The sequence below is a fragment of the Mus pahari genome, chromosome 13, assembly GCF_900095145.1.
Source record: "Mus pahari chromosome 13, PAHARI_EIJ_v1.1, whole genome shotgun sequence".
NCBI lineage: Eukaryota > Metazoa > Chordata > Mammalia > Rodentia > Muridae > Mus > Mus pahari.
In genome coordinates this window covers 93,162,321-93,179,658 of record NC_034602.1, presented here as the reverse complement: position 1 = coordinate 93,179,658, position 17,338 = coordinate 93,162,321, and the positions used below count along the sequence as shown (strand labels likewise).

Here is a 17,338-nt window from a genome sequence, read left to right as displayed (position 1 = left end):
TTCCTCCTCTTCCTCATCCTCTTCATCCTCCTCATCATCTTCCTCTTCCTTCTTTTTCTTGCTCTTTCCAGCCTTGACCACCCCCCTTTTCACTGCATCAGGTTTTCCTTTAGCTCTGTAGGCAGCAATATCCCTCTCGTACTTCTCCTTCTGCTTGGCAGCCTTCTTCTCATAGGGCTGCTTGTCATCTGCTGCAGTGTTGTTCCACATCTCTCCTAGTTTCTTTGCAACATCACCAATGGATAAGCCAGGATGCTCTCCTTTGATTTTGGGGTGGTACTCAGAACAGAACAAGAAGAAGGCCGAAGGAGGCCTCTTGGGTGCATTGGGGTCCTTGAACTTCTTTTTGGTCTCCCCTTTGGGGGGGATGTAGGTTTTCATTTCTCTTTCATAACAAGCCTTGTCAGCCTTTGCCATATCTTCAAATTTCCCCTTTTCTTTAGCAGACATGGTCTTCCACCTCTCTGAGCACTTCTTGGAGAACTCTGNGAAGTTGACAGAAGCATCCGGGTGTTTCTTCTTGTGCTCCTCCAGGCAGTTTTGCACAAAGAATGCATATGAGGACATTTTGCCTCTCGGCTTCTTAGGATCTCCTTTGCCCATGCTTAGTTGATTTTCCTCCGCAAGGCACAGAGTCGCCCAGTGCCCGTCCGGCTCGCGCTTGCCCCGGTGCTGTCTCTATGGAGCTCAATGTACTCAATAATTATAATTATTAATGAAAACTATAAATAATTCCTTTGTATCGTCAGCCTTGTCATGTCCACATTCTTCCACATCCTTCAACATTCTTTGTTGTATGTTATCAGTAGGGCTTAATCATGGTTTTGTTTATTAAGCTTAGTGACTTTTAGCTTCAGAATTGTTCCCTATTTCTTTATCCTGTCAACCTTCCTGTGACTTCTCACCTTACACATTAACACTGTCTGGTAAAAAGACAGTTCCAGTTTGACCTGAAGAATATCCCACCTTTTTTTTGGATTTGCCAATAAGGGTGTGAAATGAATTCTTAGATGCTGCCCAGTGTAAGTGATGTCAATTCACAAAGTCTTAAGGGAGTTGAAAAATGTACTAAGAAGGCAATTTGAACTTTCCACTTAGGAATGTTTGCTAAAAGCAGTGTGTGTGTGTGTGTGTGTGTGTGTGTGTATTGGGGTGTTGTTAAATGATTGCTAAATTACTAGAGATATTTTATATTCTCCTCTCTTATTTTCCTCATTTCTTTAGACAGTGATCTCACTATGCTGGTCTTTGCATGTAATAACTCATCCCCTAGAATACGTGACTTGATAATGATCAAACAATAAGTGTTATTAATATGGCTTCATGTCAAGTCTGATCTGAGCCTCATTCTACACTTTAGTTAGGAAAGAAACTTCCTTCTTTTCTCAGGTGCCCATGTTTTCGTTCTTTGCAATAATGATTAACACAATCTTTTATTGCTGGAACAAGCTAGTTCACCAAATGACAGTGACTATGTTCTTGTTGATAACAATGGTCATTGATGCTTTAGCCTAGATCCAAAGAACTCAGGAAAAGGACCAGTATAGCAATGGAGCTGGTCACGGAGCATCCCATTTTGTTCTTGGATGATCCCACAACTGGCTTAGATTTGAGAACTACGACTGATGTCATTTTAGTCCTGAGAAGGTATGTGCTAAAGAGACATTAAGGTGTAATTTACTTAATGCCTGGTCACTTGTGTGCATTTTTGGTGCAGGAGATTCAGAAGTAGGCAAGAAAACTCTTGTTTATTAGAGGGAAACTTCAACCAACAAGGAAGAGACATCAGGAATATAGCCTAGAGTATAGGATGGGTGACTATGGAGAAGGTGGAACACTGCTTTAAATAGAATAGCCCTAAACCCTCAACTGTGTGACAAGTGAGCTGGGGCTGAGTAGAGAGATCTGAACGGAGTTATGGCTGCAGAGGAAATGGGTTTTCTCTGAGGCAAAACACATTTGATGTGTCTGGAACATTCAAGGGACAGGGTAGACTAGAACCCAGTGGGCTGAGCAAAAGGAAGCTTGCTTGCTAGTGCACTGTTAGGGACACCCCAGACAGGGTGAGTTGACAGAAGTTAAATTTCTAACAGTCTAGATCCTGGAAGCTAGGTATGAAGATATCCATAGGCTGTATCTGCTGAGCATGTCTTGTTGAGCTGTGGGTTGTATATCCTCCTGCTCTCTCTGTCTATGCCCTGATCTGTCACTTAAGAGAGGCTCAGCCCATTAACATCACGACAGGAACAAGGAAGCATCCAGGCATGCATGGTGCAGGAGGAGCTGGGAGTTCTACATCTTCATCTGAAGGCTGCTAGCAGAAAATTGACTTTCAGGCAGCTAGGATGAGGTCTTAATGCCCACATCCACAGTGACACACCTACTCCAACAGGGCCACACCTTCTAATAGTGCCATTTCCTGGGCTGAGCATATATAAACCATCATGCTGATCCAATTCATTGTCTCAGATAAATTGGATGTCTACACTGCCTGGGGATCTACATTTTCAATAAAACTCTGATAGAGTGTGAACGCCTGATATTCCACACGTTAAGAAGTTCTAGACTTTTAAATAGAAGCATGGAGCTTGGTTTGTTTCTCGGGTGCATGACACAAGTGAGAGGAGGTGTTTAAGATGTGATGTGGAAAATTCAACCTGAAATGGGAACAAAGAGTATACCTTCAGGAATGAAATATTCTATCCAGAATTCAAGGTTCTGGTGTCCTGTGACTCTGCATGTCTCCCTCTCTGAACTTAGGATGTCAAAGAAGGGACAGACCATCATCTTCTCCATTAATCAGCCTCAGTACTCCATCTTCAGATTTTTTGATAGCCTCACCTTAGTGGCTTCAGGAAAAACTATGTTTCATGGACCTGCACAGGATGCTTTAGAGTACTTCAGATCTGCAGGTATGGTTGTCTGTTGCTATGAGAGCTTCTTCATTCACAGGATCTGCGAAGAGAACAGGGGGTATCAGGGATGCTGACTTAACTGTATGTGGGTTTCTTCACTTTAAATACCCGTGGTTACTTTGGTGAGAGGATTTTTGTTAGTTTAACAACATGGCTCGCTGTTTAGGTCTCTTCTTTGGCCTCAGGGCCCTTATCCATCATTTGAACAGCTAGGGAAAAGCACCATATCATAGTGTTCCTGCTTGTGTAGCAGGTGGTGGTTTTCAGTTTTCCACTAGTGTGTGATCTGACTCTGAGTTGCTGTTGAGTTGTTACTTAGTGGTGACTTTGTATTTTAGGTTCAGGCCTTGCTGGGGGCTATAAAGACTTAAGTTAAACTTCATATTTTTTTCAGAGTCAGATTGTATGGCGAGAGGTTTTTCAAAGGTTCATGCAGTCAGCTTCATCTTTTAGAAATATGGATACAGTTATGGAGGATTCTTTGACTCCAAATATAGGCCTACTTCTTTATTTGTTAGTGACTAATCATAATCACTTAAAAATGTGCAAACTTGGCGAGTCTATGGAGTCTAATAAAAATTTAGGCTGAGTTCAAATGCTTGTCTTTACAGGAAGAGTTTGCATGTATATGTATATCGTACACATAAACATATATACTCTCTCTACACTAAACAGGAAAGAGAGATTGCTGTAATATTGTGTGATTATATATATACACATATATGTATATATACATATATATGTGGAAAAAATAAATTAGTGGAGGAAAATCACAAGAAGAGGAAGAAGTTAGACTGTGTCTTCCCTCCCCTCCCCCACTCTCTGAGAGAGTGTCTTCAGGTTGTGTTCTTGGGTTGCATTCTTTGTAGGTTACAACTATGAATCCCACAACAACCCTGCAGACTTCTTCCTGGATGTCATTAATGGAGGTTTCTCTGATATATTAGACGCAGACGAAGACGGCCATGAAGGTATGTGAGTTTTCTACAGTCAAACATTTTTGCCTAACTGATTTCCTTTAAACACAACAATGTGGTTCATTAGAATATACATTTTCATGTTAATTAAGCTGGTAGACTTTGCTGTTGGTCAGTGCTGGGTGCTTTTGATTTAATTTATGAAAGAGTATTTATATGATCTTGTCAGTGGTAATGGAAATTTCCATTAGAAAGTAAGCGCACTCATTGCTTGTCATACTATTCTTTGTACTGTTTTAGATAAAGTTTGCTTAGGTAGCCAGGCTGTCTTTGCATCCGTGTGTTTTCTATTTCAGTTCCCAAGTACAGGATTACAGGGCTATGCCAACTTGTCACAGAAAGTTACCTGAGAGGAAGAAACCTCCAGTATGAAAATGCCCCTATAAGAGTGGGATGTAGCCAAGTCTGTAGAGTATTTTCATAATTATTGATTGATTGGGGAAGGTCTGACTCTGTGACCTGGCCTGGTGGCACTGGAGCAGGTAAGCCAGCCCTAGGGCAAGAGAGTGGGAATGCTGGCCTTGCCCTTCACCTGGGCAGTACAGTAGATCTGGCCAGAGTCAAGAAAGCACAGGTGAGTCTTCCCCGAGGGTTTGAGAACAGGAGATCTGGCCTTGCCCGCTCTGGCTGTAGCACTCTAGAGCATGGGCCATTTACCTCACCTGGGAACCACAGTAGAGCTGACTCTGGTGGCATGGGGGCTGGTGAGCTGTTTTTAAGGACATGAGAGTGGGAGAAATGGCCCTGTCCCTTGCTGGCTGCAGCACTGGGTGAGCTAGCTGGGGCAGTGCTAGAGAGCTCACCCTGGTGATGAAGATACGAAGAGCTGGTAGGCTGAGCAGATAAGTTACCTCTGAGGCCCAGACCCAGGGCTTTGTGTTAGCCTACTCCAACGTCTGCCTCATCTTTGATCTGCTGGAGCTTGTGAAAGGGCTAGTCCTGCAGATCCAAAGCTACAGGATCTCCACACAGTGCAACAGCAGGATATCTGAGAGAAGTCCCCATAAGAATCCAGTGTTGATAGTGCAGCAGAAGCCAGAGGTCTCAAAACAGACCAATGACTCATTGCAATGAACATTTGCAAAAGGTTATTCTGTATGACAAACTGTGACACACTATAACTTAAAGAAATTTGGGCCCAGACCTTTATATTAAGGAATGACCATCCAGAGACTGCCCCACATGGGAATCCATCCCATAAAAAACAACCAGACCCAGACACTATGGTAGATGCCAATAAGAGCTTGCTGACAGGAGCCTGATATAGCTGTCTCCTGAGAGGCTTTGCCAGTGCCTGGTAAATGCAGAAGTGGATGCTCACAGTCATTCTTTGGATGGAGCACAGGGTTCCCAATGAAGGAGCTAGAGAAAGTACCCAAAGGAGCTGAGAGGGTTTGCAGGCCCATAGGAGGAACATCAATATGAACTAACCAGTACCCCCAGGGCTCCTTGGGACTAAACCACCAATCAAAGAAAATACATGGTGGGACTCATGGCTCTAACTGCATATGTAGCAGAGGAAGGCCTAGTCGGTCATCAGTGGGAGGAGAAGAGGCCCTAGGTCCTGTGAAATTTCTATGCCCCAGTATAGGGGGATGCCAGGACCAGGAAGTGGGAGTGGGTGGGTTGGGGAGCAGGGGAAGAGGGGAGGAGATAGGGGATTTTCAGAGGGGAAACTGGGAAAGGGGATAACATTTAAAATGTAAATAAAGAAACTATCTAATAATAAAAAAAGAATGAGATGTATATTAAGGGAATTTATTACAATGACTTATAGTCTATAGTCCAACTACCTCAACAATGGGCAACTGTGACTGGAAAGTCTAAGAATCTAGTATTTGCTCAGTCCTACGAGGGTTGGTGTTTCAGCGGGTCTTCTGTAGAAGTAGGTCCAACAGATGTGCTGGCAAGTAAGTGCAAGCAGTTGAAGAAGAGTGAATCTTCCTTCTTCCATTGTCCTTAAGTAAGCCTCCAGCAGAAGGTGTGGCCCAGATTAAGGTGTGTACCACCATGCCTGGATCTAAAACTTGCCTTGTCCCAGGCTGATCTTGAGCTCAGAGGTCTGCTTGCCTCAGTCTCCTGTGATCAAAGGCATGTACTACCTTGCCTGGGCCTAAGCTTTTCATGGCCACTATACCTCACGATCTCATATCAAGATCCAGGTCGGCCGGGTGTGGTGGCGCACGCCTTTAATCCCAGCACTTGGGAGGCAGAGGCAGGTGAATTTCTGAGTTTGAGGCCAGCCTGGTCTACAAAGTGAGTTCCAGGACAGCCAGGGCTACACAGAGAAACCCTGTCTCGAAAAACCAAAAAAAAAAAAAAAAAAAAAAAAAAGATCCAGGTCAGAAATCTGTGTCTTTCAGTTTCAAGATGTGCATCACAGGTGTGCCTTCCATTTCTGGATTGTAGTTCATTCAGATATAGTCAAATTGAAAACCAGGAATGGCCCTCGTAGTTAGAAATGTTCTTCTAATATGTAAAGGAATTACACAGTAGCAGTTGTTTTATTCTCAAATTTTTGTGAGCCGAGGATATAAGTCAGCCAGCAGAATGCTTGCCTAGCAAGCACAAAGCCATGAGTTTAGTTCCTAGCCCTGCATAACTGGGTATGAAGGTGGATGCCAGTAACCACAGCACTTGAGACAGATTCAGGTGGACCGGCATAAGATTGACATCACTCTTGGCTATATAGCACCTTTGAGGAAAGTCTAGGTTACATAAAGACTGTCTCAAAGAAAAATCAATACTTAACACATGTGAAAAATCAACACATACTACATTCAGGAATTCAACACGCTATTCAGCAGAAAAATCAGTTAACATATTTTCTTCTGTTTCTGGTCTTCATCCACTTTCATCACAAAGCTGACAAATATGAAGAGCTTTTTGAGAGACAGTATCAAGTCACAGGAAAACTGGCCAATATGTATGCCCAGTCCCCCTTATACAGTGAGACAAGAGCCATCCTGGATCAACTCATGGGGGAACAGAAGCTGGAGAGGAGCTTAGCTGTGGAGACTACATGTGTCACCCCTTTCTGCCATCAGCTCGGGTGGATTATCAGTCGATCATTCAAAAATTTCAAGGGTTTCCCATGGGTCACTATGATTCAGGTAATGTGATGAATTATTTCAAATTTACTGTGAAAGGTTCAAGTGGGAAGAATTTGTGTCTGTGACAGTGACTTCTGGGTCACACTTGCCTTCTGCTACTATCCGTGTGTTTGTGGTCCCTCTGTACTTGCCATGTAGAAATGTTCATTACTGCAAGTAGAACATGATTACCTCCATACTTACAGAAATTGTTTTTAGTGGCTGTTTTTACTTAAAGGGACTATAATGACTAATCCAAGTAGGAAATTTAATTCACAGTTGCATGAAGTAATGACTTGGGAGTTCCTCTCAGCTGTTTCTTTCATTCACCAGCACATCCTCAAGTCCAAGTACAGGCATGAATAAAGGGACCACAAAGGATTTTTCCTGGTGCAACATTTCTTGTGGTAGATGGATGGTAACTGCACAAACAGATAAAATTTGTAGCATGTCAGGAGAAAGAACAGACTCTGGAGAAAGTTTAAGTGGAGAAGGGGTGGAGATGACTGGAGAAAGGGAGGGGAAGAAGGGATGATCTGTAGCTGAAATCAAGCTGTGAGGAAAGGATGCCCTTGAACCCCTCTGAGGGGAGGAGGTGCATCTACTGCCTGAGTGATGAGCCTACCGAGGAGTGCTGTTTTCCTATTTAGAGGCTGGAGTTTGAAAGCAGTAGCTACTCAAAGAGAGCAGTTCATACACAGTGCAGCCAGACTTAACCAGGCTCTTCCCTGTCAGGGAACCAGGAACTGGGAGGAGGGCACTTTCTAATTTTCTTTAAACTGTCTCTGTAACACTGGTCATTCTGCCTTAAATTTTCTGTTATTTTAACATGAGTGTCACAGAAATGTAGTTCTCCCAGCTTGCTTGGGACAAAACATATTTATTTATGTTTTTATTTGATGATGGTGTTGCTGATTCTGCTGTGTTATCTGTTGGTCTCAGGGTCTTAGCCATTAGAGGACAAGAGCTCTGTCATGGATCTCCATCCCCCTCCTGTGTAACCTTCACAGTCAGGTTACCTGGTTATTGTGGGTTGTTACTTTACTATCAGACATGTACTTTCTGTTGAGTACAGAAAGATGACCAGTTGTTGGCTGCGATGAAACCCTGCCTAGTTCTTAACACATGTACAGCTGTTCTCATATTTCAAGGTTGCTGCCTTCTCTGTGTGTATGTGAGTGTTGCTATCATTTGAATTATACTTCAGTTTCTTCAAACACATTGGTCTTTATACTTGGACATGTATGTCATAAAAGTGTTATTTTTATGTCATATCTCATTGAAAAAAAGGATCTGATATGATTTGAAAACAAGTGAGTGGCTATGTTTGTCAAATTGTGTCATTCATTGTTGAACAGTGAGGCAATGGTATGATGTAAGAAGTGTGTGTGTGTGTGTGTGTGTGTATGTCAGTGTGTATGAGTGAGTGTGGTGTGTGAGTGTGTGTATGAGTGTGTATGTGAGTATGAGAGTATGTGTGAGTGTGTGTGGGTGTGTAATTGTGATAGTTTGAGTGTGTGTGAGAGTGTGAATGTGAGTGTGTGAGAGTATATATGAACGAGTGTATGTGAGTGTGAGTGTGAATGTATGTGAGCGTGTGAGTGTGAATGTGTGTGTGTGTACCCATGTTATCAAGGGTAGGAAATGAGGACTAAAATTTTAAATTTGTATTTACTCATTAGTTATGTATGGGGGTTTGTCTGCATGTATAACTGTGCACCATTTGCTTGCCGGTGGAGGTCAGAAGACGGCATCAGATCTTCTGGAGCTGGTGTTTCATGTGGTTGTGAGAGGTCTTTCGGGTGCTGGGAGCTTAACTCTGCTCCTCTGCAAGAACAGCAGATGTTCTAAACTGCTGAGCCATATTTCTAAACCCGGGATTTGGGTTTTTAATTTAAGTAATCATGTTTTTAAAAAGTAACCAGGTGAATAATAGAATAAATATTTCAACTGAGTCATAGCATCATGTCACCTTATTCCTTAGTGAAGTGAAGCCAGCATTAAAGCCATTTAACTGTCAGTCCAGAAGATGTGCAGCCGCCTTGTGATCTGTGTGCACAGAGTAGATAGGGAGTTGAGGGTCAGGAGGAGTTAGGTGAGGTTTGTTGCACACAGGCCCCTCTGCTGAGATGATGGAACAGCGCTGACAGAGGCGATGGACAATGGGAGCACTGGTGCTGCAGAGCTAGCCATGTGAATTCGTGCTGGCAGCAGCACAGGCTCAGATGTCCCAGAGGTTGCAGAGGCGAGGGCAAACCCCTCTCAGCACACAAGTCCACTGTTAGGAACTGTGTCATGAGTGGGTTTTATTTTTATTGTTTGGCCTTCCCTGGCCTTTCCTCCTGAGGTACAGGGAGAAACCTTAGCTTTCCCAGTGTCTGTACAGTTAAGGACTCAGATTGCAGGGCTCTCAAATTTTAATTTAACACACTAGCAGTCAATAAACATGTGTGTTTTATATTCTCCCAGAATTCTGGTCAAAATATGGTGTTCATCTCACTGTGGGGATATGATTAGGAAACCATGTATCTTAATGGACGAAAAAGGGAGCATTTTTCACTCCTAATGGAAGTTTTCCTTTTTCCTCCTTTTCTCTTTGATAGGCCATTATCACAGTCATACTGGCTGCAGCCGTAGGCACTGCTTTCCGTGTCCTAAGAAATGATTGTATTGAAGTCCAGATGAGGTAAGCAAACTTGGGTCCTGAGTTTGAGACAATGCTATCATTTCGTTCAACCTTATATAAATCCATTGAGACTTGGAAATCATGACGAGCAAGCATTTATTATGCAGTCGAATGTGTTGTACATTGAAAGCTGAGAGAAAGAGCCTACTTTTCACTTGTTTATATGTAGATAGTATGATACTATACATATCACACAGTTCACATTTTAAAGTTCTCATTTTACATATTACATCCCTACCATATTTCTCCTCCCTCTCCTCCCCTTCCCCAGCTTCTCTCCCTACCTCCCCTCTCTCCCAGATGCACACCCATCACTTCTCCTAAGAAAAGAGCAGGCCTCCCAGTGACACCACCAAACATGAAATAAAAATCTTCAAGAAGGCTAGGCACATACCTCCTATCAAGGCTAGATAAGGCAACCCAGAAGGAGGAAATGACTTTAACAGGTTTTGGTGTATGTGACTCTAACCACATTCTAAAGGTGGGGTAATTTTTAACCTTCCTACATGAAGTTCCATAGCTCTGAGAGAAGACACCCCCCTCCGTATGAATCATTCTCAATTCCTGGCATCCTCTATTCTACTCTCTGCCTTCGAATATGACAATTTTGGACTCTGAATTACAGTCATAAAGTATTTGTGGTTTGTTGTTAGTTTGATTAGATTCTTGTTTGTTCTGGCTAACTTGATAGTGCAGTGTCTTCAGGTATCATCAAAGTGTGGTGGGTGTGTGGAGTTCTTGGGCCCTGTAAAGCAGAATAATTGTCCATTGTGTGCACATGATATTGGTTCATTCGTCTGAGCCTGGAAATTCGGTTTTCTCTCACCTCTGGCTGCTGTGACCAATGCTGCTGAGTGGGTGATGCATGTGTTTGAACCCTGGGATTTTGTCCTTAAGGAAGAGAGATATAGTTGACATTCCTTATGGCCATTGTGTTATGTGAGGAACTGCTGCTACCCTGACTCCACTCCACTGTACTATTTTATATTCTTACCAGCAGAACACATGGGTTTAATTCCATATTCTCACCCAAACATATTCTTCCTTGTATTGAACGAGGTACCTTAAGAAGAAAATAAATAAGAATCTATTGGATGTTTTATGAATTGTTTGCAGAACCCATTTTAAATTTTAATATTTTCTTTTCATTCCAAAATTATTTATGTGTTTACTTAGTATGTGTATGTGTGTGGGCATATATATTGTACAGCCTGCATGTGGAGGACAGAAGACAACTTATAAGAGCTGATCCCTCCACCACATGGATTTCAGGGATTGCTTGCAGGTCATCAAGCTTGGCGTTGTCATCTTACCTGCCAAACCTACTCACTGGCCTGGGATTCTTCCTTGCTATAGAGTTATAGTTATTTTTTGTTTCTGAAATATGAGCCCTTTACCACATACACAATGCACATACATTTTCTCCCCTTATGTGTGTTGGCTTTTTATTCTGTTGATAATGCCCTTGGTGCATGAATGGTTTTTGCTTACCTATTTATTCTACATTTGTTACTCGGGGTCAATTTTCTTGAATATATTTGGTTTGTTGAATGTGAGTGTTGGGTACCAGGATGCATTTCAGTTATTCTGACTCCTTATATAGATGTCACTTTTGTGGTTGTTGTGTAGTTTGAGTTCTAATGTGGCCTTAAAAATACTCATTTATGTTCCAGATGTAGTTTCTCATCAACATCACCATTGTCAAAATTTTCACTGAGATGTATGTATGGTCTAATGCTTTGCTCACAACTGTGCTCACTGCTACACATCCAGAGAGCAGGGTACCTCCCAATGGCCAGAGAATTTGACAACTAAAGAAACTCCAGGAAGCTTCTCTTGTGTATTTGTGAGGTGTGTTAGTATGTGTGTGTGCATAGGTGTGCTGGAAAGTGTGTCTATAAGGTGTGTATCCGTGTGTGAGTATTTATGTATGTGTGAGAATGTGTGTGTGTGTATGTGAATATATAAATGTGTGAGAAAGACTTGTGTGTTAGTGTGTATTTGGGTATAATTGTGCCATGTTGGATGCTTTATATACACTCTTGTGTGGGCTTCATTCAGGTTTATGTAGGTGGGTATACATGCACATGTGGTTCAAAATAATGAGCCATGTGGCTGAGGCTGTCCACTGGGAGCCGTGTTATCCGTAGGCTGGTGGTTCTGACTTGTAGGAAAAAGCAGGCTGAGCAAGGCAGGAGGAGCACGGCAGGAGGAGCACCCTCCATGGCCTCAGCTTCCATTCCTACCCCCAAGTTTCTGCCTTGAATTCCTGCTCTGGCTTCTCTTAGGCTGGACCATTACTTGGGATATATAAGACAAATAAACCCCATTCTCCCAAGGTTGTTTTTGGTTATAGTGTTGACCACAGCAACTGAAACCTAAGCAGGACAGTTAGAAACACTTCCTCGGGGCTGGTGAGATGGCTTAGCAGGTAAGAGCACCTGACTGCTCTTCCAAAGGTCCTGAGTTCAAATCTCAGCAACCACATGGTGGCTCACAACCAACCGAAACGAGATCTGACTCCCTCTTCTGGAGTGTCTGAAGACAGCTACAGTGTAGTTACATATAGTAAATAAATAAATCTTAAAAAAAAAAGTTAAAAAAAAAAAGAAACACTTCCTCAATATCATCTATTAAATTATCTTTAGGGTCAATATTAGTATTTAAACCATCAATAAAGTTCAGAAGGCCAGAAGTTACTTCTCATGTTTGGATCCAGTGTTGCCTTTGCATGTTGTCCAAGCAGTGTAACTGGGAACTGGATTTGAATTTTGTGGCATATAAACTCCTTTGGGTCAATAGGGTTGAGATGGCAACAGAATAGGAAGGAACTGGCATTAAAGGAAATAATTACACCCAGAAATTCATCCTGTGCAAACTAACAATCATATATGAAATAATTTTTCTAAAATACATCTGTAGTTTGATGTTCATTGGAGCACTATACATATTAACCAAGTTAAGGAATTTAAATGTCTGCCAACATTAAAATTGTTCTTGCTGGATGGAAGTGTTTGTTAAACTGGCAAAGAAAATGACAATTTTAATGTGCTTATCTTGAAAATGGGAATTTCACCAATAAAGGATAGAATTGAAGATTTAAAGAACATCATTCAAAGTAAAATAATCTAAGGACAGAGAGACAAACACATGTTTTACTTACTTGTGAATTGTAAAGTAGTTCATCCCCCCCCAGGCAGCGGCGACTGCCAGAGGTGAAGTGCATCGAAGAGACACATGCAGGCTAAGAGTATAAAGTCCATTAAACTGGAGAAGTACCATTCTCTTCCACTGAAATAAGATGTATGGCATATTCCATCCAGCAAGTACAATATACACTTCAATGTTTCTGAGCATATATTTCAAATGAGGTACCATAAAGATGATGTAGAGATGGGTGGGTATCACTTCAAGTTCTGGGAGGCCAGGCTTCCTCCTCTTCCCAGAATCTCAATCCCATTCTTTCCTTTTCAAAACATCACTTTAATCTGGCCTTTGGTAGATGGTAAAAAGAACGGAGTTCTTTACATAGGAGGAAACTTGTCTCCAATAAGATCCCCTCATCTGATCTGGATAGCTATCCACTGCATACCTATACAAGGAGAGTCACTGACCCCTGTCATATGTGCCAGGATGTTAGGGATCCCAATCATGCCGTTTGTCTTAGAGGAACCTGACCAGGAAACACATGACTGCAGAGGGCTTTTATCCCCTTCTTCTTGCTTACCATCATGTATCACGTGAACACAAATTATTTCTTCATAAATATGCATGCTTGAATTCATGTTTTTGCACTTTTTGGAGACTTTGAAACTCTTCAGGATGATGGTTGCCCTGTTTTAGAAATACTCATAAGGATGACTCAGTGGAGATGTCTGTGGTAAGCTGTTGAGTGGGGATTCCTTCCACTGGTTCATGTTTTTATTCTCACTCATCTGTGAAAGCAAAGTGGCTAACTGAATGTGAAAACCACTTGGAGTTTTATTTAGCTTTCTTTATCTCTATATTAGGAATGATACTTACCAATTTTGTTAATTAAATTAAAGTGGTGAGTTGGGTTGCTATGACCAACTGCTGCAGACTCAGTGGATTTAAGACTAAATGTGTCTCCACACTGCAGTATGAGAGTCTAAGGGGGGAGTTCTGTCATGGGCTCTTCTGTCTGGGTACATTCTCTCAAGGGCCTCTCATGACAGAGGCTACATTGCTGAGTCTTCTCCAGGTGAGGATATAGATCACACTGTGGGGCTCCACTCTCCTCATTTTATCTAAAGCTAATTAACTCCCAAAAGACACACTCTAAGTTTGTTATATTAGGAACCATTATCAAATTGTTGAATCTTTAGTGGACACACATCAACCCATAAATAACTGCCATAGACACAGAGAGGGTGATTAACTTACGGGACTCACACTTTTCTGAGTTTTGTCATTTTTTTTATCAGAACAGTTCTACATTTTTCCTTTCTATGTTTTAAAAAATATTTAATTTTCTACATGTATGAGTGTTTGTCTGCATTTTTTCTGCGTACCATGTGTGTGTCTTGGTGCCTGTGATAATCAGATGAAGACATCAGATCCTGTCTTAGCTAAGGTTATTATTGCTGCATCAAAACACCATGACCTAAAGCACAGTTGGGGAGGAAAGGTTTGATCACCTTTTATTTCCACGTTATTGTCCATCACTGAAGTAAGTCAATAGAATCTTTTGCACGGGGCAGGAACCTGGAAGCAGGAGCTGATGCAGAGATCACGGAAGATGCTGTTTACTAGATTGTTCTCCATGGCTTGCTCAGTCTGCTTTCCTAAAGAACCCAGGACCACAGCCCCAGGATGTCACCAAACAAAATGGGCTGGGCTTTCCTATATCAATCACGAATTAGGAAAATGCTCTACAGGCTTGCCTGTAACTTTTGGAAGTATTTTCACAAGTGAAGTTCTCACCTCTCAGACAATTCAAGTTTGTATCAAATTGACATACAACTAGCTGGCACAAGATCCCCTGCAACTCTAATGACAGTTGGTTATGATGTACCATTTAGGTGCTGACAACCAAACCTGAGTCTTTTGTAAGCATTCTATACTGTGAGGTCATCTCTCCAGGTCTATCTGTATATCTATCTATCTATCTATCTATCTATCTATCTATCTATCTATCTATCTATCTATCTCAGTCATTCATCTATCTATCTATCCATCCATCTATCTATGAATCTATCTCAATAATCTATCATCTATCTCAATCATCTATCTCTATCTATCTATCTACCCACCTGTCTATCTATCTATCTATCTATCTATCTATCTATCTATCTATCTATCTATCTATTTCAGTCATCTATATATCATCTATCTATCTATCTATCTATCTATCTATCTATCTATCTATCTATCTATCTATCTATCTATCTCAGTCATTCATCTATCTATCTATCCATCCATCTATGAATCTATCTCAATAATCTATCATCTCTCAATCATCTATCTCTATCTATCTACCCACCTGTCTGTCTATCTATCTATCTATCTATCTATCTATCTATCTATCTATCTATCTATCTATATCAATCATCTCTCTGTCTATCTGTCTGTTGATCTGTTGGTCTTTCTGTCAGTCTGTCGGTGGGTCGGTGGGTCGGTCTATCTATCTATCTATCCATCTATCATCTATCTCAATAATCTATCTATCATCTATCTATCTATCTGTATCAATAATTTATATATATATATATGTCATCTATCTATTGATATCAATCATCTATCTGTCTAAAAGAAATGTCTGTGTAATGTTATTTAATGTACAAAGCAAGCTATGTTGGGAAGAAACCGTCCTAACTTGAATTTGCTGTTTTCTTTTCCTCCATTCTCTCAGAGCCGGCCTACTTTACCTGCTCACCATCTTCCAGTGTATCACAAGTGTGTCTGCAGGAGAGCTCTTTGTGATTGACAGGGTTCGCTTTCTGTGAGTAGTCCCTGCTGCACCAGGCATCAGCACTGGTGATCAAAACCATTACATTCGGGGGCTGGTGAGATGGCTCAGTGGTTAAGAGCACTGACTGCTCTCCCGAAGGTCCTGAGTTCAAATCCCAGCAACCACATGGAGGCTCACAACCATCTGTAATGAGATCTGACTCCCTCTTCTGGTACATCTGAAGACAACTATAGTATACGTATATATAATAAATAAATAAATAAATCTTGAAAAAAAAAAAAACATTACATTCATAGTTGGACCTAGAGCTTTATCCTATGAGTACCAGTATTTTTCCATGTTTGTTTTAGTTGAAAAATTAACAAATTATGAAATTATGCTTATCACATGGCACCATGTGCTTTGAAGTATGTGTAGAAATTACCAATATTAACTGAAGAAATGTGTGGGAATTCAAGAGCAGAGGTATCTGCAGCTCAGTGGAAGTTTCAAAGTTGGGATGTGGTCACCAGGTCTCAGTGCTGTAGACAAAGCAGCAGTAGGGGAGTCAAAGTGATAGTTCATTCATGAAGCCCTAATATGATGTCAGGGCTTTGATAGAACTTAAGTGTTGTGGGTTTAGCAGCAAATTGGGATCAGAGAGGTAAAGCTGCACAAGAATAAGAGTGTACAGCCCCCTTGGATAAAGGACCAGAAAGAGCCAGCAGACGCTCTATAGTGAACAGCTGTCTGTCTTGTGCTTTTCAAACATGGAAGAAGACTTCCCTGGTGGCCTTTCCTTAGGTTTCATGGTTTCAAAGCTGGGCAAGATTTGCCTACAAGTGCATACCAAGGAAAGGATCATTAGAGTGAAGCCAAGTGCATAGCAGTTGGTAAAGTGCTTGTATGAAACCCTGGGGTAGATTCACATCACCACATAAACTTCAGCAGGAAGATAATTCTTGTAATGACAGCACTTGTGGGTGGGGCAGGAAGATTGTCATTTTAACTACATATGGAGTTTGAGGCCAGCCTGCACTAGTAGTTCTTTCTATAAAATAAAATAAAATAAAATAAAATAAAATAAAATAAAATAAAATAAAATCAGCGAAGCAATGAAGACGCTTGGTTGGAGTTTGGAATGGCTTAGGGATAGGTGCCAGGAAGGGGAAGGACTGGGTGTGGTAGGTGGAAAGGATTCATGGTTGTAAACTGAGATTGGTGAAGGAAGAAGTCTTTCCTAAAAATGAGATGCAGAAGAAAAGCAGTTAGTTCTAGCTAACTCAGAGAGCTAGTGTCACCATCTTCCTAAGAAGGGAATGGAGAGGAGTCTCCATGACCTCTGTCTGAGGTGAGGTTCTGAGAGCTGAAGTACCTCAGTGAGCCAGCCTTAGAGGAGCAGAATGTCTGTGGAAAGAGGGGACATTGCACTCTTTCCCTGCAGGGTCTGTTCTGTGGCCTAGTGAATCAAATAAGATTTCTGTGATGGGAGTCACAGTGAGAATGCCATAAGGATGGTGGCCTAGGGGTGCTGGTTCTAAGATGGGAGGTGTATGGGAGTCAGCATGGAGCACAGGGACACTGACCTCATGGCTCCCTGTGGTATCAGCAGTCAGCATAGCCAACATCTCACCTGTGCTTGCTGGACTAACCTAAGGATGTATAACAAGGACTTTTGCTTCTGTAGACATGAGCACACCAGTGGATACTACAGAGTGTCATCCTATTTCTTTGGGAAATTGCTGGCTGAGCTAATA

The 17,338-nt window shown here is 41.7% G+C and overlaps 1 protein-coding gene across 1 annotated transcript in view; it reads left to right on the top strand.

The window, feature by feature from the left end:
- Positions 1–17,338, top strand: part of LOC110330354 (ATP-binding cassette sub-family G member 3-like) — a 44,245-nt gene that overhangs the window by 14,229 nt on the left and 12,678 nt on the right. Inside the window, 7 exon segments of the mRNA XM_021210340.2 lie at positions 1,511–1,647; positions 2,761–2,912; positions 3,785–3,886; positions 6,758–7,005; positions 9,588–9,670; positions 15,543–15,632; positions 17,269–17,338. The exon segment at positions 17,269–17,338 is cut by the window's right edge and continues 4 nt beyond it. Of these exon segments, the coding sequence (XP_021065999.1) occupies positions 1,511–1,647; positions 2,761–2,912; positions 3,785–3,886; positions 6,758–7,005; positions 9,588–9,670; positions 15,543–15,632; positions 17,269–17,338 (882 nt within the window).